The sequence below is a fragment of the Copadichromis virginalis genome, linkage group LG23, assembly GCF_057382275.1.
Source record: "Copadichromis virginalis isolate Kocher_CV1m ecotype Utaka linkage group LG23, C_Virginalis_male_GT1.1, whole genome shotgun sequence".
Taxonomy (NCBI): domain Eukaryota; kingdom Metazoa; phylum Chordata; class Actinopteri; order Cichliformes; family Cichlidae; genus Copadichromis; species Copadichromis virginalis.
Window position 1 is genome coordinate 8,793,210 of NC_140639.1, and position 24,097 is coordinate 8,817,306.

A 24,097-nucleotide genomic window follows, 5' to 3' on the forward strand; every position below is an offset into this window, starting at 1 on the left:
GTGTGGGGACATCCTGCTTGAGGTGAATGGAAAGAGTACTTGGGGGATGACACACACAGCACTGGTTCGCCTTCTGAAGGAGCTCCGTGGCAGAATCACCCTGACCATAGTGTCCTGGCCTGGTAGCCTGCTGTAGCAGTGCTTTAAGCCATCCAGCACTGTTTCGGTGGCAGTGACCAAGGAATGTCAAAGGCAGAGCTTTAGTCTGGCTGACTACCTAATTTTGCTGTGAGGGAGAAGCTTAGAATAGTCGTGTAGCTGTTTGGATACCTCACGTCTGATGGACAGCCGTGACTTCGGCAGGAGTTTGGAGGGGGACAGACATAAGACTGGATTGTTACCAGAGGTTAACGTGCCCCTCAGAAAATGCTGAACTGGGAGGATCCAGGCTTGAGACACTTTTAACTAAGATGTTGGGTGTTATCAGTTTAGAGGACATGATCATTCTCTGGCATCGAGTGGGAGTACCGACAGGAGACACAACATGTTGCCAATTCCAGTAGTTATATGTTAGGATATGCGTTAAGTTGGACTCACATTTCTCTACTGTAACTGTTGGGTGTCTAAAAAAGATCCAAGCACTTGTAATATGTTTATTTTGTTTGTTTGTTGTATGGCCTTTTAATGTAGGCTTTATTCTGTTTGTACTGACAGTGGTTGTCATCTTCATCTGTTGATCTGAAGACACGTTGCCAAGTAGTAGTCTGTGAGGTTTTTTATGTTATGTCAGAAGCTATGGCTAAACTATCAAACCACTGGCAAAGAAAATATATGAAAAAATAAAGGATTAATGTGTTCATAACATGTTAAAAGATATTTAATTAGATAACAGTGTGGAGGCCTTACTAATTTTCTTACATTTAAGAAAAAAAATGACTTGGTTTCTGTGTATCAGTGGAAGGGCTGAGGCCCATCTACTGCAGTTCTATCTGTCACGCTTCGGCCTGTGTAGTACATCTGATGGTACATTTGGTTAACTGATCAATAAAATCATTTGAAAAATTGGTTGCTGTGACAAAGATGATTAAAAGCATATCACCCTGGGATTCACAAAGCTACATGTACACATTCCCTTCATCTGAAGAAAATCAACAGAAAAAGAAACAATGAAAGCATAGTGTACTAAACATTCATGAAATTATCCTTAGTTTTTCAAATAAAATTATTAATTTAAATGAATTATTACTACTGAAAATATTAATTTGTGAATGATGTTATCTATTAATTAATTTTCCGAAACAATATAATGTAAGAGGCCATAGGGCAGTTCTCTGTTAATCAGGCTGGGAGACTGAAAGTCAGTCAGATTTTAATTTCCTTTTTTGTTAGGAGAGAACTACTTGCTGGTTTCCTTGTTCTTCCTACATGTCTTGGCTTTTCTGTTTCTTTTCTGTTTGTGTCTCCTGTCCCTGTTCCCACCAACATCTCTGCTACTTCTGCTGCTCCTGACACTGCTGCTGTTGAAGACACAAGATAATGATCATTAAGGTTAGTTCTAGTATTTTCATCCTTTTACATATATGTGAGTGCGCTTGTTTCTCATTAGACCTTTCTGATCTTTTTCGTGATCCATCTTTGTTGCTCTTTCTCTTTTTTCCACTGCCTCTGTCATAGCAATACTTGTACCCTTGGTTCCTAGGCTCCCTGTGCTTCATTTGCGCTTCCCTGTTGCAGAAAACAAAATGGTTTTTATTTTATTCTTACATTACTTACTGATAAAACTTGAGAGTTTCTCATTGGGACATAACACAAAAGGGGGGGGAAAGGCCTGTTGACCCACAGGAAGACTGCTGCTCTCTTGCTCCAGTGAAAGAGAGATAAGTCATGACTCAAGGGATTAAAACTGTAACCACTGTGTTAGCTTTTATAACCTCCCCCCGGCTTCCACTTTGAGTAACAAAGAGCCCAATACAAGTGTCACAGCATGCCTTTTACATAAAAGCCACACATCCACACTGCAGTTACCTATAAGTTTTAAATTCTAGTGTTCATATGACCTCTGGAAACACACATGCAAAAACATGGTGAAATCAGTCTAAATCAGCACTGGAGACATATTGGACAAAGCAGCTGCAAACATGTATGGTTTAAAATTTATAGTCCAATGGTTCTATAAGTGAGTGAGATGGTCTTTTCTGTGTCTACATTGAGCACCTTGAGCAATGGCGTGTCCAGCGGGGTGGCCTGGGGGGGCACAGGCCACCCCCCCAACCAGACTGGCCACCCCAGGTGCCACCCCAAAGGCAGAACAATACAATTCAATCAAATATCAAATGTCCGATTATGTTTTCACGGTGAAGCTCAGATATCCGAGTGTAAGTGAATGCAGCATCGGCTTCTGCGCTACGTGCATCACGTTGGCAAAGGTAGGAGAGCCAAGCACGAAAGATGGCACCGCAGGAAACAATTTTTCGGTGAAAGAAAATGAGGACAGAATAAATGTCCCGGTAAGTAATATTAAGTTTGTTGAGTTTAGTAAACTTCGGTGAAATTAGAATACCAAGGAAAAAATAACACTTAAAGAATTATTGCAGCCGTCGAATATTTCAGACAGTATGCTACTGAGGGGAGCTAACATAAGAGTTATGAGTTATAAGATATAATCTAAGTCGTAACATTGCTGTATGGAGCTGCAGATTTGGTTGCAGGTTAACATAGCTGGACTGGCCATCGGGCATACCGGGCATATGCCCGGTGACTTATTTTTTATTTTTATTTTGTAAGGGCATGAACAATGAGAGGTGGTGGATTGGCCAGATGCAGGTCGATGTGTAAAAATAACTCAGTTGTTTGGTGGTGGCTATGGCGGGGCTTCCACAGAGGCCAGCAGGTGGATGAGGGAAGGGGAGGCAGGAGGAGAGACCCGAGGCAGCCGCCGGTCCGAGTGTCAGGTGAACTGAACTTCAGGTAAGAAGTTATGAGCTGCAGTCTATCTGGGTCAGATATAAACTAAGTTTAGGTGGAGTTTATTTTTGTTGTGCTGACTTTTTACCGTCAGTTGCAATAACTCATACTGCCCGAGCTAGCATGACGGAGTTTCTGTACAGCTGTTCAGTTGCTATGATGTTACTGATAGTGAACTTTATTTTATTCATAAGGTTAGTTAGTAGAGTTGCCAACGGCTCCTTAAAAATGGAATGGTCCCTCATTCAGAGAAAATATTATGCGTTTGGTATTGAGCTGAGAAGAGACGCAGTTTGTCCCGAACTTTAGCTAGAATGGAAAAAGACAAAGCTGGATTTATTCTGTGTGTTTACGCTGCACAGCTGCCTCTTCTCTCATCTCCCCCTCCCTCTTCTGTTGCTACTTCAATCATGAAACTGATCAATGATCAGCTTTTCTCTCTTGTTTATTTATCGCCCACTTTGTGCCAGAAAGAGGAAACCAGCAGATGTCGCGCTAAACAACAGCAGCACGTTTAAGCTTGATCAGCTGTTGTTAGAATTTATTTAATATTAATTTCCAGTATCAGCTGATGTTTGCTGGAGCCACAGCTGTAAAGCTGCTGGTCATGATGTCGGTTTGGATATGTGGTGAGAGGGAAACATGAAGATGAAACCAGGAGATGCCCTTACTGGATCATCAGAGCTGAACAGGTGATGGAGAAACAGGTTTAGGTGACATGAATGAGTTGAAGGGAAGTTATGAACTGTTTCTGAGAGACAAATAACACCAGGATCCTTTTTTACGTAGCTGACAGCTGGTAACTGTGCAGGGGCGGGTCTAGCAAAGTTATGCCAGGGGGCCAGGTAGGGAATTAACAGGGAGAGGTGGGGCACAAAGAAATACTTTTCTTTCTTATTCTCATTTAAAATATCTCGCTTTTATTAAATAATTATCTAAATCTTACAACCAAAGTTTTTATCTGATGTAAAATGTATAGAAATCATACATATACCAACAAGACAGTGTACATCACTGTCACAACAGCATTTGTTTTCATTCAAAGGCTTTATGGTTTTAATACCTGGGGGGCCGGTCTCTAGTCAAAATGCCCGATTTTCTGTCCCGGTCCAGCCCTGCAGGTTATACTGGCAGTGTCACCATGCCAGCTGACTGTGTTTCATCGTCAGCCAGTGTTGTTCTTTATCAATATTACCAAAGTTTACCATAAGGCAGCATAGCAAGTATTTACTTGCTTTCAGGTTTTATTCAAATATTAGTCTTTTCAGTTGTTTCCCCACTTTTTTCCTGTTTCAAAATCAAACACCAGTTTGTGAGAAGATTATCTTCTTTTTTTAAATAGGCAGATAAAATTTTACATTGGCATTGACTAATTTGTCAATTGTTTGTTACAAATGTTCGTATTTTAATATTCAAAAATGTTTTTGCCCAAAACATATGTGCACTACATGTCAGTAAAAATACTATGCAAATATTGCTGTCCTTGAATGCTGAGTAAACACTGACAAAGCACTGATTGTATCTCTTGTACTTTATCAACGCAGTATCTAAAAACTTTGCACCGTAGTGGTTAAAATCTCATTCTAATAAGAGTTAAAAGCTCATTCGGTTATTAGGTTTATAGGATTATTGAATTATGGTTAATGGTTGGTAGAATTTTTTTTTTAAACATTATCTGCCAATTACATCTGCCACCCTTCTCCAAATCTGTGCCCCTACCTGGCCCCCCCAACAAAAATTTTCTAGACACGCCACTGACCTTGAGGTACCTTAAAGACCAGGAAAAGGCTGATCCAGGCGTGTCACTCCCCAATTCTCTGCCTGATTTTCTCTCTAGGTACTAAATATCCTATTAAAAATAGCTAAAAATGCCTGAAAAAAGGATGTTTAAACATGTTTTACGCACTGCTTTTTTTGGCCAGTAAACCTATTTTATTGTGGTACTTATTACATCTTTGGACCAATGTAATGGCTCTGTTTTGTAATATTTGATGTCATGGATTTTATCCCATTATGCTGGCAGCTTGTTAAACTGTCGGTCAAACCACCTAGAACACTGCTTACAACTGAAAAATGATGAGAAATTCCTCTGTTGTTATCAGGGATGGTCAGTAACACCTTAGTGTAATCCAATTACTTTTTTCAAGTAACGAGTAAAGTAAGTAATTACTATTGCAAAAAAGTAATTCGATTACTGTTACGTTCCCATAAACATGCTGCGTTACTAAACCGTGAGTTTGTTTGTGAGAGTGTCTCATGACAATGATGTACGAACATGCGACGTGTGCAACAGACGTGTGTAGATTAACAATGGATAATATAAAGTGCGGGAGAGAGTACAACCATGCAGGGTTTAAAGATTGGAAGTACTGACATTACTTTAAGTTTGATTCTGTAAAAAGTGACAAGAACATTAGCATCTCCTGTACATTCTGCGTGGTAAGAAAATTTCTTTCTACAGCGAAAAATTTAACTTCAAATCTGAGCAAGCACCTATCATTCACAGAGGAACACCCAGATCCCCCCAGTGACATGACTGCTGCGGCACATTTTTGCTGTTTTACTTGCATCTATTTGAAAGAGTGAGTGTAAACACAAAAAAATTTTATTTATTTTTTTATATGCTGGAATATGCAGAAAATAGGTTTAAATGTTAAACAAATAATCTCCACTCAGAGACTGTTGCATTCAATTAAATTTTTGCTTGATGCAATGTGCATGTAGTTAAAAGAATAAAACCAATAAAACAAAAAAAGAGGCTTTTTCATTTGGTTCAATATTATATGATGGATTATGTTTTTAAAAAGTAACTAAGTAATAAAGTTGCTAATTACTTTTGAAAATAAGTAATTAGTATAGTAACAGGATTACTTTCTTGGAGAAGTAATCAGTAATTAGTAACTAATTACTATTTTCAAGTAACTTGACTTGGTTGTAAATATCAAAGGGTTAAGCTGCTAGCATAGTTTCTCATTTTGTAATTCAGTTCACAGCAAAAATGCAAGAAACCATGCTAAAAATTGTTGTTGCTCTTTTAAGGCCAGGGGCATTTAACAAATTGAAAAGCTCTTCCTTGATCCAATGTCATAGTATGGAGGGACATGAATAACTTTCAGATGATATTAGTCTCAGATAGTGTTCTTGCGAGAAAACGTATTTTCTATTAGAACAAATCAACAGAAGTAGCAAATGTACCTCAACTCATCATCTTGCCACTTATAAGAAAGGAAAACACTGGAGGATTTTGCCTACTGCAATGAAGTGTTTGGAAGAACATTGAGTGATAAATTATTCAGATACCTGAAAGCATCATGAAAGAATGTGGACTGAGTGGCAAGAAAAGTGCGTTTGGGTGCAGTACTACTGTGGTAGCAAAGACGGCCACTGAGGCGAAGTTATGGAGTAGTTATAATTCATTTAAATACAGCTGTGAAATCATCCACACCAGTGAAGGTATTGGTACTCAAAAAAATGCCGCTGCACTCAGGTTGGCATACACTCAGCTTTAACATCAATGTGGGCTCTTGGCTTTGTGTTAGCATGCTGTCTGTGCAGATATTTCCAAAGTGCCGATGTTGAGTTAGAAGTAAAATGCAGCTGTTTCTGTCCTGGATGCAGTTTCCACTTTACCTTTATGCTCTTGTCTTTTCATGCAATAAAAATAAAAGTAGTGTCCATATCTCCATTCATCAAAATTTGTAGACCCATGCATCATTTTCTGCCTTGAACCAATATCGGCTGACTGTAACACAAGTACGTAGAAATATAGACGTTTGATGTTTTCTGTCTTTCTATCGGTCCTGAATGCAGATAACTTTATAACTTTATAATGCAAGTAACAACATAAGTGGAACTGTAATGTGATTACTGAATCGCAGTAACTTGTTACATTACTCCATTTCTGAAAAAATTTTACGTGTTACTTTCTAACACATTATACCCAACATGGGTTAGCTCCAACATAGTTTGTTAATCATTATGTTTTTACATTTATGTGGATACATATTTTTTTATCTCCTCCAAATTAAATTTGTATGATTTTGTTTGATTGTTTGAATTTTATCTTGTGCTTTCATTGCCTCTTCTTCTTCTTTTTCTATATTCCACCACATGAATTAACTCAGCAATGTTGAAATATTCTTCATTACTGTATTTTTATTTTACATGGTCTCTGATATATACTCATATTCATACATTTTTTCATCTCCCAGTCACCAGTTTACCGAATATCAGGACTGATTTATCGTAATTATATTTGGGTTTTCTGTCTGCTCTTGGTTTTCCATATTTACCAGCAAGCTTTCTATGCATCAAGTCTTTGGATCCTCACCAATTACTTGCCCACCTTAATGGCAACTATGTTATCAGACAGAGACCAACTAGTTCTCTGCCTTCAAAGAAACATTGTTTCCTATTTTAGAATTCTGTAAATAAAATCTTTTCCTTCTGCTTCAGTGTTCTACATCTTTCAGTCTGCCAGCACCATTAGTTTTATTACAGCGAAAATCTTACCCACTGCTAAGAGTGAATGAGTAGTGTATTAAAATAATTTTTCCCCTCTCTATCTAACTTGCTCATCTCGCCACCTTGGCACAGCAATAGTCTGTAATTTTAAAATAATCAGCCTGACCTTTAAGAATCATCAGACTAAAGGCACTGTTCACGTCCCGTTTTTCCAAAAAGTCTATAGAAAAGTACAGATGATGCGCTGCTTATGCAGACAGTGTGCTCACACATAGCTGGAGTAATTATTATCATTCACTTGAACAACACAGAGAAAGAGAGAGAGAGCCTTAAGGGGCAACTGTTGCAAGTAAAAAGCTAAATATATTCAATATTTGTAGACAGCTCTTGTGTTAGCAGCAGGGACTAGGACTCTAGGCCCACATTTGTTCTTGCTCAAAGCCATTAGTTTTAACACAGAAACATCTCACCACACATAATACCATAAACACACTCAAATGACTCCAGAGGAAAGAGTAAATTATAGCATAAAAGCCTCCTTTCACATATATTTTTTTGTATTATTTTATTCAAAATTAGTGCTCAAGCTTGACCGGATGAGCACTACCGTAGAATTCACAACCTGACTGAGAAACCCTGATTCTTCAGAGAGTGGTGTTGTGGACACAAAGTACAATTTTTCAATTAACACAACCTGTATAGCAAGGGATGACTGCTTTGCAGTGAAAAAGAAATTTGTTTTTTTTTTCTTTTGTAGTAATTATCATTTAAAACACAATCATGGCCAAATAATGCAATCTTTATTGGGGTTGTCAAGCTTACGTCTTCTATTTGAATTTGTGATAAACATGCAGGACTTTTGCATATTAGAGCTGATTAACATGTAGATTCTTTGTATCAAGGTCACATAGCAGAATTTATACATAGTGTTAAGCTCACACACTTTTTAGAAATTTGATATTTAGGTAGAAAGAGTTGTCCTTATTTTTAATTTTCTACATATGTTCATTATGGTAAATTACATTGTTTTGGATTAACTGACATGTAGGATTGGTTCAATGTTCTCTGCTAGATAACCGGTGGTATAAAATGAGTAATTAGCTGACTAACTCTGGGTTTTATGCTCTACTTCTGCACAGGTTCATATAAAAGGCACAAATCAAATCAGACTCATTTAAATAGTAAAACGCTATGTTCTTCTAACCCTTTCTAATCTCACCTTATTCAGTTTTTGTATATTAGTATGTGAGAACAAAGACAGGGTCAGTGCATTTTACAATCATTGGAGTATAAATCTAAGACTAAATAAATTGTATGTGAGAAACATGTATGTTTCGTAAAATATAACTAGTATGCAATGACTTGATCAGCTAATATACAGCAAGCAAGCACACAAGTGTTTCTGGCAATGAGTGAAAGTCCTAAAACAAAGATATAAAAGCTGTACAGTCACTATGAGTTATAGCCGATATTATAGTGCCTGCATCTAGAAATATGTAAGTTAAAGTCAAGTCAAATTTTTATAGCACATTTAAAATTTTAAATTTCATGCCATATAAAATATACATAATTAACAATAACCAGTCAACAATAAATATGCACTAAAAAACACACTAAAACAATAAAAACATCCGGGTATCCTGCTCAGCAAAGTGTCGAGCAGTGTTTCAAAATGATTGAGTGACTGTGCAACTGTTTTGTCAAAGATTAGGTTGTTTAAAAGTGTCACAGACCGGCTCTGGGGACTCGGAGTCCGTGAGCAGTGGGGACTATGATTGTTGTTGTTGTGATTATTATTATTATTATTATTATTCTCATTTGGTGTGTCGTCTGCTCTGCCTCTGGTCTCTGTCCGCATCTGTATGTAGGCAGGTGTGTGTGTGTGTTGCGGTTTTCTGTGGCGAAGTTACAGGCACCTTCAGGCCGTGGCCTGGCTTGAGGACTGGCCACACCCGAAGTCCTTGCCACACACCTGCTCCTCATCTGGGCTCGTCGGGGGAGCTATTTAGAAGAGCGATGGAGCTTCCACCGACGCTGGATTATTGCGTTTGACTTCACGTCAGTCTTCTAGCGTAGTCGGAAAGTCTGTGAGTGTATGCCTGCTGGGATAAAGTGTGTTAATGGCTGCCTCTATTGTTTTCCCTCAGGAGGAATGTGGGACGAGAGAGAGCAGTGAGCACGGGGAGTGCAGAGACACTGGAGCAGAGAGCACTACACTGGGACTTTTTGGGAAGAAGACACGACATGGGAGTCTGGGACACTAGGGGATTTATTGCTGCTTACTTCACCACCTTGTAAATAAACACTGTTTGCACTGAAGAGTCTGGCGTTTGGGTCCTGTTTCCCCACCTCTCCACAGTCTGCCGACACAGACCGTGACAAAAAGATTAGGGATCACCACCAAAAATGCTGTGTTACCTCTGTTTTTGAGCCTGGATTGACAAATGTCCAAGAGCAATAGTTTCATAGACCTCAGGGCTCTAGTAAGAATGTAGGGCTGTAAAAACAACCACTGATACTCTTATAAACAAGTAATACAAATTTAAAACAGACCCTGAAATGGACTGGAAGCCAGTACAGAGGCCAGTACAGGTGTAATGTGATTAGACCATTCTTTTCTGTCAAAAGGCGAGCTGCTGCATTTTGTACAGCCTGCAGAAGAAGCTAGGAGCAACTGATAAAGGCAAAGAATTATTAATAGTTAAACTGAGAGGTAATGAAGGTGTGATTACTCTCTCAATGTCATGTGGAGGGAGGTAGGCCTTCACCTTACTGTGGAGCCTCATTTGAATACACAGGTAACAACAGAGCTAATCTGTTTATCTTAAAAGCAAAGTCAAAAATCACATCAAGGTTCTTTGAACTGGGTGACAGTAAGAAGCTAAAAGACCAATGGTGCTGTCATACTCATCGAAAGTGTTGAGTTGCCCAAATAAAATAATTTCTGTTCTATTTTTATCCAGGTTGAGGTTGAAATTTAGATACCAGATGATGCAATAGCAGTTGCACTACACACTGCCCCTCTCTCACCTGGACCAGAAAAACACATATGTGCGGATGCTGTTCATCGACTATAGCTCCGCCTTCAACACTATCATACCATCCAGACTCATCGTGAAACTCCGTGACCTGAACATCAACTCCTCCCTGTGCAGCTGGATCCTGGACCTCCTGACAGACAGACCTCAGGTGGTTCGGATCGGCAGCAACACCTCATCCACACTCACACTCAGCACAGGTGCCCCCCAGGGATGTTTGCTCAGCCCCCTGTACACCCTGTTCACCCACGACTGTACAGCAACACATAGCTCCAACACCATCATCAAATTTGCAGATGACACCACCATCATCAGCTGCATTTCTGATGGAGATGAGACAGCATACAGGGCAGAGGTGAGAGCCCTGACATCATGGTGCCGCGACAACAACCTGCTGCTTAATGTCAGCAAAGCCAAGGAGCTCATCGTGGATTACAGGAGACTGCAGAGAGGAGCCCACACCCCCCATCCACATCGAAGGAGCAGAGGTGGAGAGAGTCAGCTGCTTCAGATTCCTGGGCATCAACATCAGCGAGGACCTGAGCTGGTCACACCATGTTGGTGTGATCACAAAAGCAGCGGCTCTTCTTCCTGCGGCGCCTGAGAAGATTCGGCATGAACCCCAGAATACTTACAAACTTCTATCAATGCACCATTGAAAGTATTCTGACTGGCTGCATCACCACTTGGTACAGCAGCTGTAATGCTCTGGACCGCAAAGCTCTGCAGAGGGTGGTGAGATCAGCACAGCGCATCACCAGGACTGAACTGCCAGCCATACCGGATCTTTACACACAGCGCTGCATGAGGAAGACACAGCGGATCCTCTCTGATCCCAGCCACAGACTTTTCACACTCCTGCCGTCCGGCAGGTGGTTCAGGAGCATCCAGACCCGCATTACCAGACACAGGGACAGTTTTTAACCACAAACTATCAGACTTTTGAACTGCTGACATTCCATACACACCACTACACACTCACTACAATTACAGGACTCTGCACACTGTCACTTCAACAAATGCTACTTAAATGCTCACTGCACAACTTTGTACAACCTGCAGATACTCTTGCACAAACTTGTAAATACCAACTTGTCTTAAATGTAAATACCAACTAAATTCTCTAATATTTAATACTTTTTCCTCTCTTTTTTATTGTTGTTATTATTATTATTATTTTATTACTAATAAACTGCTATTTTCTGTTATTTTCTTCTCAATATAACTGCACACTCTCTATATGCTCATGTAAAGCTGAGGAGCACGAGGCAAAGAATTTCATTATGGATAAATGTGGCTACACTGTTATCTGTACATGACAATAAAACTTGAAACTTGACAGGCAAACAATGTAGAAGTAATTTTAAAATTTATCTGGCACAGGCACCAGCTCTGGGAAAAAAATGAGTTTCTTGAATGATACTGAAAGAGAAAGACAAAAACATGTCACACTAAGAGATAATAAAAAAAACTTTGGTGAAAGGAAAGTAAAAACAGATGTAGGTGAAAGAATGTCCAGGCCCCAAGACAGACCCTGAGGCCAGGATAAGTGTGGCATCAGGCACAAGAGTAGCCGAGGAAAATCAAGAAATACATGGGAATTTAGACTATGCTCTAACCTCTAAATCCAAATCTGATGTTTCAAAAATGATGAAAATGAAGTTGCATGAAAAAACTGTTTCCCCCTAACACAGGCAAAACTTTGGTAATTTTGAAATGTTATTCTTTAAATAATTCAACTAATAAATTAAGTGCAAAGGTAATAACGTGCTAAGCTTTCAGGAGTTTTGTTCCGAATTAGCAATAGCCTGATTTGGTTGCACAACATACCAGCAAACCTTTTTTTTTTCAGCTATTAGCTCCTTTTTAATAAAATGTGAGCCATACCCTCTGTTAACGCTGAAGCGAGTCTTGGAGCATAATGATGCTTTTAATCCAACCTAATAGAAGATAATTATCATTTTAATTTCCTTATCACACTAGATTTTCTTAATTCCGTTATTATCCAGGTTTGATCGAATTATCCAAGAGGTATTAGATCTATGCCTTGTGTGAACTGATGTCAAGAAAAAGAGGATATTGCAATTCGTCACTGTGTTGTGCAAGGTCGGGCATATGTGTGCATGAAGGAAATGAAGAATATCTGAGGTACTGCCAGCTGGAAAAAGTTACGTTTATCATCCAAAGCTAAAATTTACAGTTAGGGGGCAAATGTTGACCAAATGGCCAATCAGTTACTCAGACTGAATGTGTGCCCGAAAAGTACAATATATCACTCGGTCTGAATAAATGTACTGGTGAACAATAGCCTTGTGGAATCTATTAGTAGTGGGGTTAAATCCGAGGCATGATGTCACAGTCACAGCTAATAACCAGTAGCTGATACTTAGAAAACCTCTTGCCACACTTTGCCTGTGTGCATGAGTAAGCAAAGGACAAATAGGCTAGCTAGTTTCTAAATGAATAACACATACATGTAACACTCCCACTGACTTAGTCAGTGAACAATAAGGATGGCTAGCAAAGCTATGGAGGTCTCCATCTGCTTCTCTGTCCTGCCCACACACACACTAACAATAAATCCCCCTGGGCCTACTCTAAAAATAATCTAGAGCCCAGTAATAAATCAGCGTAACAAAAACATAGAACTTGTACATATGCATGTGTGTGTGTGTGTGTGTGTGTGTGTGTGTGTGTGTGTGTGTGTGTGTGTGTGTGTGTGTGTGTGTGTGTGTGCGTATCTGAATTCTGATCATCTGACCAGAATGTAGGACAAAAACGTCAGCAGAGCCACTAACGTGTGAGGAGCACACACTGGGCCAAAGGAATAGTCCTGTCAGCTGGGACCAAATCTGTAGAATGACTCTAAATCTCTTGTGTGTCTGTCATGCACATGTGATTCCCATTCTTCAGATCTTCTACATTTAGCCTATAACTTCCCATCTGTCCCATGTCCCACTTCCCTTATTTGACCCAAAATGTTGCTTTGAGCTATATGTATAAACCTGAATTCAAACATCTAGGGCATAAACACTCAATGAAATGCTCACCACTTCAAGTAGGAAAAGTGCTGAACAGCACAGAAAAGCATGTAAGGATATTTTAACAGAGCCCAGTACAGTAAGAAATACTTCAGCTTGTCATTTTTGCTATTTTGCACTTATTTTAATTGCAAGTTAATTACCAGCAACGCTTTTACAGTAGCTGATGCAGGGATTTGTTGTTATCAACAACATTACAGCTTTTGAAGCCAAAGAAACAGAAGAATTTCACCTGCATTGCATATATTTGTAGTTTCAAGTATTTAGAGGCAAAAGGGGTTGGCTGTAGCTCAGGAGCAATAGCAGGCCATCTACTAATCGGAAGATGGTGGTTTGACCCCTGACTGTCCCAGTCATGTCAAATATCCTTGGGCAAGTTACTAACCCCAGGATGTTCTCAATGAATGTGTGTGAATGTTAGATAGAAAGCACTTACGTGGATAATACACGAAAGAGTGCTTGTATGTCTGGTAGACTAGAAAAGAACTGTACATGAACCTATTCCTATTCCAGAAGGTAAAACCCCACGCAACCTAACAATACTATAAGCCTGCCTTTTCCTATAGTACGAGCTTCAGGTCAGCTGAGGAGTGTGTGAAAAGATGTGCCTGTGTGTATTACAGTTGACAGCTGTCTAAGTTAATAATAATTAAATAGAAATTTGGCTAATGGTCAACACTGAGAAATGTAGGGCATGATTTGGCTTGTTCACATGTTAGCATGTATGAGTGCTTGTACAGCAGGCGCTCAGGCTGTCACACTATAGGGTAGTAGGGCACTATGTGAAAATTGGAGAGGAAATTATACTGCTCCGATCAGCTGTGAGCCTCAGAGAGAGAGAGAAAAAACAATTTACATGCTGAGGAGTGCAAACTCAATCTTTCTCTGGCAATAACTGGCAAATATAGCAAGTTATTCCCTCATCTCACTGCACCAGAAAAACTGAAATAGTTATGCCTGTGCTGGCAATAATTTTTCCTTGTCTTGCAATAGTCTTGATTTCTGTCACAATGGCCTTATGCTCTTTTGCAATAGTATGCATTTCTTCACTAGGGCCATTTCTCACAATAGTGTGTTTATTTTATAGCGATCAGCTGGAGAGCCAAGAGGGTAACCACTCACAAATACAATGCCTTTAGCTGTGTTAATAGAAACATTTTTGGGTAAGTTCAAATACTAAAATAATGTCGTTTATGTCTGTATTTTCAAGCACAAACTTAATTATTTAGAGAACTAATTAATCTATAAAAAGCAACTCTTTTTTAAAGTGTATTTTTTTATTAACACTTGTCTTGAGCAACTTTGGTTCTTCGGTTCTCTGCCATCTAAGACAGCAAACATAACACAGAAGCAGCTTCACAACCATATATTGCACTAATATCTTGTCCCTGTCTGGTCTAACCTGAAAAAACAGAGCTACAGAGTTTTACACTGCACCTCATGATCATTTTTTGGTTCTGTTTTTGTCTTTTATCTAAAATTTTCAATTGCTCTACAGCAAAATTCTCTCTCTTGCTCTCTTTCTCTTGCCCTCTCTCTCCCTCAGTGTGTGTGTGTGCAGGCAGGCTGCAAATACACACATACTGAACAAGGCCAGGAGAGAATGAATATCTGGATTACTTCCAATATATTATATGTTGCCTAATCCAGAAGGCCACAGCTGCACAGCAGACATTCAAATTCAACTACTGCAGAGGCACCCAACAGTGGAGAAAGGAAGAACAAAAGGCACATACATTAAATAAAATCATCATCAGTTCACATAGACCAACCTATAATAGGAAGAGGAGCAGCCCTCCTTCTCTCTATTTCTGCTTCTTTTGTTCTCTTTATCTTGACCATGCGCTCTGGATCTGTCTCTATCCTTGCCATGCTTTTCCTGCAATATGTAGCATTCCCGAGCCTTGGTGGTATCAATCACTCCAGGGCTGATGGTGATTCTTCCTGGGATTAAAAATGATACACCCATTAAAGAACAGAACCAAACCAGGTCAGAAAATTGGGGAGAGCAACTAACAACCACATGCATTACCATTTGTTTAGCAATTAGCTCTGAGCTTTGAACCAATTCTTCTCACCTATTCTCACCTATTTCTTTTTCTCTAACGGTTAACACAGAAAAAGATCTAGTAAATATATTCACATACTGGAAGTTCAAACTGAATATGTAGGGGAGCTGAATAGTAAGGATTATGATTCAGTTTTCCAATACTCAAGACAGCTGAGAAATATGAATGAGAGAGCACGGCCTAAGGTAATTTTCAGAATGGTTGAGTGCTTGGACACCATACCTAACAGGTTCACTAAGACAGTGTAATATACAGTACTGATCTATCTTGAAACAGTTAATAAATATGAAACACTATCTCTTATGGACAAATGTACATACTTGATGAAGCTGATGGGCTGTTAAAACTTGTAGAGTTCCCACTGAAAATAGAAAATAAAGAAATATGTGAAAATCCTATATTTACATCAGACCTTTACAGATGATCCAAGTTTACATTCTTTTTTTCAAACTTCAGTTTCCATAAATGGCATTAAGAAGGCTTTCATGATAGCATTTTTGAATTTTTTTAAAAAGACAAATTACTGTTACTGAGCAGAATTTATTAAAACATACAATTAGTAGTATTAGCAGATCTAACAAAAGGACAACATACATTACACATAGATTTACACCAACTGTATGTGTCTGAGGCCCAGAGTTCTGAGAACTGTATAAATGATTCTTTTGGTTTTGAAATGTGATTTATATTCCAGTTCTGTATTATTTATAGTTATTATGTATACTATGTGTTTTATTGTGCCATTTATTAGATAATTCCCTTTTGTCATGCCATTTGGTTCTCTCAGTCTTGTCTCGGAATTTGTCTTTTTCTCGTTCTTGTTCTCCTGTTAGTTGTGTCACTTTATTCTTGTCGCCCTGTTCTGTTGTGGGTCACTTTGCTTTATTTTGGTGACCATTGTTCTCTGTGTCTTGTGTCAAGTTTTTCTTCTTGTGTCATTATGTTAAAGGTCCTCGGCTGTTTTCACACCTGTTACCACACTCTCATTTTCTTGTGTCTATCGTCTACGTCTCCCTTTGTCCTTTATTATGTTGTCCCTGATTGCTGTGTATCTCCTTGCCATGTGTTCCCAGAAAGTTTCTGGTATTTGGATTGTTTGGTTCTGCTCTGTAATGTTTTTGGATTTCTTTATTCCCTACAGCATTGAAGCTGAGTTTTGAGCTTATTTCCTGTTTCCTGCATCCTCAATTTGGATCCAGCTACAAGATGACCCTCGACAGTCTCTTTTTATCTGCTTCTGGCAGATTGTATTTGTAATTGTCTGTTTACTGTCTTTAATGTTTAAGGAATGTTAATGTGCATTCTAAAAAAGGAAACCGCATGAGCAAACAAATTTACAGATGAATCAGTGAAGGAAAAAATAAAAGAAGCGGGTCTGCAAAAGGATCAAAGCACTTTTACAAATGCACAGCTGTGTTCTCCAAGTGTTTGAAGTGACTGGCTCATTGTCAAGGCATAGTGTGTGCTCGCCAACGCAAGAGGAACGGATGGAGGGCATATTACTGATAAAATCTGGGTCTTCTGTCCGTCCACGTGGCCAGGGCACACTTGCCTCCAACTGAAAACTTCCGAATGAGCTGAATGTGAACTTGGCTTTTGTTTGAAGCTCATCCAAATGAACGCCTTTCCAACAGGTGTGAGCCCAGTTATGTTGCTCCATAAATCCAAAAGTAAACAGTTCCATCGCTGAGGAATTTTATTTTTGGCTCAACAGATGCACAAGAAGTTAAAAGACTTACTTATGAATGGAGAAGAATCAATGAATGGAAGAGGGAGTCTGGTTCTCTGAGCATGTGACAGGTAGCAAAGCCCAAAAAGATTGGTAATGTAATATACACTTGAAGGTTGATAATGCTCAGAATCAACAGCTTTGGTCGAGGAGACTGATTGAACACACACCAAAATAAAGTTATAGATGTGTGATAAAACTCTATGGAAGATATGGCAAACATGCAAGTCATTATCATGCTCTAACGTTCCTTTATTAATAGATCACAGTTTTTATACTGATTCGGCCTCCCTCTAGGATGACTAAAGGAATATTATTGTGAGATATGTATAAAACATAGATGAACATGATTTTACACTACCACTGCCTGAACAGTTAACTTTACCACATTAAAATTTAGCTCATTTTGAATAATTTTTCCAGTGATTTTTGTTTGTTAGTTAATTTTCCTACAAAGGGACATTTTCATTTTGAGATTAATTGCTACATCCTGTCACTATAAGGGAACAATGTTGTAGAATTGCCACAGTCTAATCAGATCTTAAGTATTTTTGAAGCCCTCAGGACCCTTGGCCCTCATTGCAGCATGGCATGTCAAGGCCAAGATGATGCCAGAAATACCTGCTGTTCCTAATAGCCCCAAGGGAAAGGCAACAGTGAAACCAGGACTATCACTGCACATGTGTATACTTTTTTTTAAAAGTTTAAAAGGAAATTATTCATAAAGCACACAGGAGATGGCTGGCAGGGTTCATAGGAACAGTAAGTCCCTGAAGGATGTGAGGATTTGGCAGATGGACTGAGATGTGAGAAAAACCATCTTTATGGACAAAGTACTGAGCACATTTAGGCACACATCAGACACAGCAAATTAGGGGAAGGGAAAAAATAGGAATGAGAAAAGAGAGAAAAGATGAAGGAACAGGAAGCTAGTGAGACAGACAAACAGAGCTGGACTCAGGAAGGCTGGATACAGACAGCATCCAAGTGAAACAAGCACAGCAGCAAACACAAATGGAGTAGGGCTGCATTCATTAACGTGTAAGAAAATGCAAGAGGGGTACAACGTGGCCCACTTGTGATCCAAGTTGTGTAAATTACTGCTGAAATGTGGGAGTTTGCAGACAGGTTGTGACATAGATCGGAAAAGCAGAGTGGAGGGGGTGCCTGGAATACTGATAAACAGGAGACTGGAGGAACAAACAAGGTTGCTATCTTGCTTTCTACCTTATATGGCCATTGATTCAGTTGGAAGATGAGCAACAGTGCATGGTGTACAGAAAAGAAACCCCAATCCAAGTTGATCTTTAGAGTCTAACTAGAGACACCTGGTCTGTTTCAGAAGTTGTTTTATCAAACTTTTGAGTTACTTCCTTTCACACTAACGTAATAATCGCTTGACTAATGATTTCTAGTCCAGTCTCTGAGTAACATTTTTCTTTCCCTCCCTGCACATTTGCTGAATTTGTGAGGGAGTCCGGTTTTCACTTTTTCACTGACACAGTAACCTTCAGTTTCTCCTCATTACGGTCATTACATATAGAGCTGACCTACAACTGATGCATAAAGATAGACACATTATAGGGCTCACCTGACCGAAGTAGCAGTAGAGGAGGGAGGTTGGGGACCTGAGCAGGAAAAGAAGACAGCAAAGTTATCTATTGTTCTCTTCAGTAATACTGAAATTCCAAAAAAAAAAAAAAGATTTTAATACCGTAACTACATTCAACCTCAAAAGGGAAATAATAATATACCCACAATAATTTGCTGCTTTAATTAGAGCAAAGAAAATAATTATTTAATTATTGCATGAAAATTCACGAAAAAGCTGCATATTAAAGGTTGTACCCCTTAACAGTTTAGAAGGTTTAGAATATTATACGTATTCCAAATGCAGATTTTGTCCAACACAGGCCAAATATTTTAATCAAATGGAAACAGAAATAGTCTAAAATCACACATTAAACGTGAGAAGATGTTTTGTTATTATTAATATAGCAACAAATAACAGAAACACAAGACAAATAACAGAAACACAAGACAAATAACAGAAACAATATAAAAGAATATGAAAAAATATAACCCATTACCAGGAACATGCATTCATAATTTATAGTGCTGCATCTTTTAATCTTAAGAAATTAGATCAGCCTCAAAATGTCAGTGCAACAAAATGTAGCAAGTGCTACTTGCCTTTTCCTCCATCAATAAAACAGAACAAGTCAAATGCTTGAGTGCACACTTAATGGACCCACTTGTTATAATGCTCAAATTTTACGTGACCAAGCTGCAAAATCAGCTCTCACACTTGCTGTACGGAGCCAATGTGTGTACACATAAAGACACACATACAAGCACACATATATAGAGAGATTCCTTTGAAGACTCAAGGCACAAGCACACATTCACATCTGGATACCATCTCCTACTTTTTTTTTTAAAGACCCCTAACGTGAGAGTGGCTAGAAACAGCTTGGTTGAAGCAGGAGGAAGAATAATATGAGCTGCTATGTGTGCTGTACATATGAGCTGCCTGAATTTGAAAAGAACATCAAGATGCCGTCCTGTGAATAAATCTAAAACACTGTTTTTTCCCTTTCAAATACAAGTTCCACAGAGTTGAGATGGCCCGAAGTGCTCATGGAGGAGTGTGGTTTTTGATACTTGAGACACCTGGACACCCAAAGAAAAGAGCAGAATTTAACATACACGTACAAACTTCTCAAAATTCAAGACATCGAAGTCTGAGAGTGTAGCCTGGAGGGTCTTCAGGTAATTCCCTTTAATGTGATTCCATGATGTGAATAATCAGGAACATGAAGAGTGCAGCATGTAAAAAAACATCTGCGACAAGCTCTCATTACTGCAAATAGATGAGGTCACTGCATGAGACATCACAAAGAGTTTGTAGAATGAATTATACTACAGAAAATCTAAGTGGATTGTAAAATGTGATTGGCAGTATTAGTAACTTTGCTAATGGAATGCTATGCAATGCATACTGTATACACAAGCAGATACACAAAGTACACAGCAGCTTGTCCATAAACATGCCATCAAGGTTAGCGTGAGTGAGTAATTGTTTTTACCTGTGGTGATCTCAAGTGAGTGTTTGATGGAGGCTAGAGTTGCATGCTTGGCAGCATATGAGAGAGCAAATGGCTGAGGGCTAATTGCATCTGATTGTTTTTGCGTGGTTTTGAGTCTCGTGCTAATGCTTTACAGAGCTACAGGCTGCAGTGTTTTAGATGGAGCTGATATTTCACATGGGACAACTGGCTGCTGTTCTGCACTGCAGCACAGGCCCAAGTGATCTTTGTTAGTGTAAAGGCTACTGTCTCCCATACTCTCAGATGCAGCAATCTGCAAGGACAGATGTGCATAAATCTTCTTGCAGTGACAGCATCCTGTCATTACACTGTCACCTGTTAAAAGCACAGCCATCAGCTCTTTACAAGAAAACTAGCATTCTCCACTCTAAAGCTGAAAATCAATACAGGGCACAGATTTTTTTTATGTTATGAATCAAAACAAAACAAAAAAATTATAAGGTTAAAAAAGCATTTTTTTAAAAAGTCTTATTGGTAATAGTCCTAATGTTGCTCTGATTGTTCATCACGGGGCATTTACTTGCATAGTCAGTTTTTTAAAAGAGTTTAAAAATCTGCTCAGTTCAGTCAGCGAGGACATTCACATACAAGCTCTGTTGCTACAGTGATTATAGTGACCCAGTAACCAGCTGTATGGAAGATTAGCTGCAGTGCACAGCAGCAGGCAGCATCACCTTCACTGTGCTGCACTGATAGATGACACAAGTACAACCCTGTAATGACACAGCTCCACTCCAAAATGTGCACCTATGAAAAACACTTGGCATCTAATGTGACCTTACTGAAAAACAAACCAAAAATTAAAACAGCCCCTTCTTTTCCTCTGCCCTATTCCCCACAGTTGGGTCTGTTCAGCACTTTTCTCGTGCCTCAATCTGCAGACACAGCAACTTTTTTCTTTTTTTTACCAGGGGCTATTTTTATCATGCTACACATTTGCCTCACACAAGGAGACAGGGCCTATAACTTAAAGAAAGGGGAGTGGTCGGCATTAAAGCTATGCATATAACTTCAAAGCTGGTGCCGGCAGGATGTTTGATATTTTGGTTGTATTAGTGGCTCTGGCACGGGTTTTGCTGTGCAGTATGGGGCTCGGAGGGTAAGGGGCAAGCAGGCCTAAGCCGGCATTTCTATTTCAGAGCCTTTGAAGATGAAGATATGGCATGTGCTCAGCTGTGTGCTTGCGCCAGGGAGCCTTCCTGGATTTCAATATGATTCACTGCAAAGACTAAGAGGAAGTCTAAAGACTGATGGACTCCCACCTGGACAGCACTAGATACCTGACTGCAGGAAGACATATATCCATACAGTGCCTTCAAACACATGCAGGCAGGTGCAGAGATACACACGTATACACACAGCTAAGTTCACCTCTGTCCTTCAACTCCACAGGATAATTTATTATGACACGTGTTGCAGCTTCACAAACACATGGTCTGATTGCTATTAGTCATTTGTGCAGCTGCATGATGCATGATGTGTCCAACAGAGGGTTCTCTTTGGGGCCTTAACACCTGAAAATCTTAGTATTAAATCTAAATATTCTCCCGCAGATAACTCACATGTTCATAATTATCATGTCACATGAAAAAGAACATACAAGAACCTTTCTCAAATAGTTTTGTAAATATAGTAAATAAGCATTAATATAACTAAATGTGTTGCATTCCAATAGCAGAGTGACTTACGTGGTGGAACTCTCTTTTTAATAAATTTAAAGAAAGAGTTCTTGCTGAGTGGAGGTGGCAGCTGATTAGTATTACTGCTGTCCTCATAATGGCACATCTCACAAACAACCTGAAAAATAAAGATAGTTACTGTTATTTATGACAACAATAAAAAGAAAGACAGCGACAAACTATCAACAATAAAGTTGTAGGCTGAACCAGTAGCTTAATACACATATAGTTTTTTTTTACAAAAATTCTGTGCGGAACACAATAAAAATGCTATGTTAATTGAAATTCCCATAGTTCAATCAATTGTCTGCAGGTTGGTTCATGCCAAAAGGTTTAATTATAGCTTCCGAGACTGATCATTTCAGGTCCTCCTGCATTGGTGCCCATCCTTATTAAACCCATACTAACATAATACCTGAGTGTTGCTGCCTCCATCATTATGACATTGGTGCCCATCCTCTCTGCTGGATTCAGGTTGTCCTCCAGCCAAATTAGTGATAGGATCTGAATCTCTGTTGATCAGGTAATATGATAAAGACTGTACAAATACATACAATGTTTTGATACTGTCACGGTCCTGGGTCTCCTGACCCAGCGTTTTTAGTTCTTTGTGATTTTTGTATTATTGTACTTGTGTGTGATTTATTCTATGGCTTCTAGTTTTGATCCCTTGCCCTTCATGTCTCTCTGTGTCCCCTCTGTTCTGTGTAATTGTGTGTCTTTGCATGTTTGAGTTTCTTGTTTTCTGTCACTCTGCATTGTGCATTATGTTCTCATGGTTGGTTTTTTGTTACTCTCTCTAGTCTAGTCTCTTGTGTTCCCAGCTGAGTATTTCCCTGTGTATTTTGGTTCTTAGACCTCTGCCTTATGGTTTATGTCTCTGTATTTCTTAGTTGCTGTCTCCACTGTGTCAAGTTCGCGTCTCTGTGTGATACTTCCTGTTTTACTTTGATGGTCCGTGTCTCATGTGAATGCGTCCTGCTTTGCTTGTCTCGTCAGTCCTGATTTCTCCCAGCTGTGCCCTCCTTCTGTGTCTCATTCCCCTCGTTACTTCCCAGTGTATTTAAACCCTGTGTTTCTCTGAGTCAGTGTCACGTCGTCCCTCATGCTGTGTGTGGATCTCCCTGTGTCTCCCTGTGAGTTCTTAGTTTATGGTTTCCCAGTTTAGTCTAGTTTTGTATGTTTGTTCTACCAGCAAATAAAGCTGTGTTTTGAGTTCACCTCCCCGAGTCTGTGAGTCCTGCATTTTGGGTCCAACTCCTGCCTGCCGCACAGCGATTCATGACAGATAATGTCCTAAAAAAGGCAAGTGGGGGTTCTCATACATAAATCCTTCTTTTTAATGTGATGCTGATGTGCACTTATATAACATTTTTAAAAACAGGACATTCATTTATCCTAATGTCACTTTAAATGTCCTTACTTAAACCCCCTGCAGGTCCATTAACGCATTAAACCTCCTTATCTGGGTCATCTTGCCATCTTCACAAAACAGCCCTTTACAGCCCTAAACCCTGCTACACTCACCCCGAGTGAGCTCATACACACACATACGCACACAAGCGGAATGTTAACCCGCTTCTGTCACAAGGACTTTATCAACAGTAGAGAAAAGCATACATAAAAAAGTAAAAATGCCTACATCTAATGGCAACTCAATAGGGAAGTGCCTGCAGCTCCTTAATGTCTCTTTGCTCCAGATCTGAGAACACAAACACTTTTGACCTGAGCTGCACAAAAACAAACCAAAATCTTTACTACATTATCATGTAACACACTAGTAAATTCCTTAATCAAACAGTAGACCCTCTTTGAATAAAGAGGGTCTTGGTCAATCGCTGTCACATAGGGAGAGAGACATGACACACACATGACTCAGATCTGTGTCCTCCTCCTAAGGGTAAACTTGCCGATGGAGAACAATGACATCAAGTAGGACAGATCTTAAACTGGCTGGCCATTTCTGTCAGTCAGTCTCAGATGATGGTCAAGGCATCCAACAGACATCTTAATCACCATTAAAGTAAATGAATAGAAGCAGTGGTAAAGAACCTGTTTTGCAT

At 39.3% G+C, this 24,097-nt stretch overlaps 2 protein-coding genes across 9 annotated transcripts in view; one reads left to right on the top strand and one right to left on the bottom strand.

Moving 5' to 3' along the window:
- The window catches only part of lnx1 (ligand of numb-protein X 1), a 35,862-nt gene extending 34,857 nt beyond the window's left edge, over positions 1 to 1,005 (top strand). For all 4 annotated transcript variants that reach the window (XM_085448665.1, XM_085448667.1, XM_085448666.1 and 1 more), the window contains one exon: positions 1 to 1,005. In XM_085448665.1, coding sequence (XP_085304791.1) covers positions 1 to 136 — 136 coding nt within the window. In that variant the 3' untranslated portion in view covers positions 137 to 1,005.
- Positions 800 to 24,097, bottom strand: part of fip1l1a (FIP1 like 1a (S. cerevisiae)) — a 27,696-nt gene continuing 4,398 nt past the window's right edge. For 3 of the 5 annotated variants that reach the window (XM_085448671.1, XM_085448670.1, XM_085448674.1), the window contains 8 exons: positions 23,256 to 23,330; positions 22,450 to 22,546; positions 22,044 to 22,152; positions 18,837 to 18,873; positions 15,837 to 15,877; positions 15,220 to 15,391; positions 1,549 to 1,665; positions 800 to 1,457 (listed from right to left, as the gene is read on the bottom strand). In XM_085448671.1, coding sequence (XP_085304797.1) covers positions 1,337 to 1,457; positions 1,549 to 1,665; positions 15,220 to 15,391; positions 15,837 to 15,877; positions 18,837 to 18,873; positions 22,044 to 22,152; positions 22,450 to 22,546; positions 23,256 to 23,330 — 769 coding nt within the window. In that variant the 3' untranslated portion in view covers positions 800 to 1,336. The remainder of the gene's footprint in view (positions 1,458 to 1,548; positions 1,666 to 15,219; positions 15,392 to 15,836; positions 15,878 to 18,836; positions 18,874 to 22,043; positions 22,153 to 22,449; positions 22,547 to 23,255; positions 23,331 to 24,097) is intronic. The other 2 variants (XM_085448672.1, XM_085448673.1) reach the window with 2 other exon arrangements.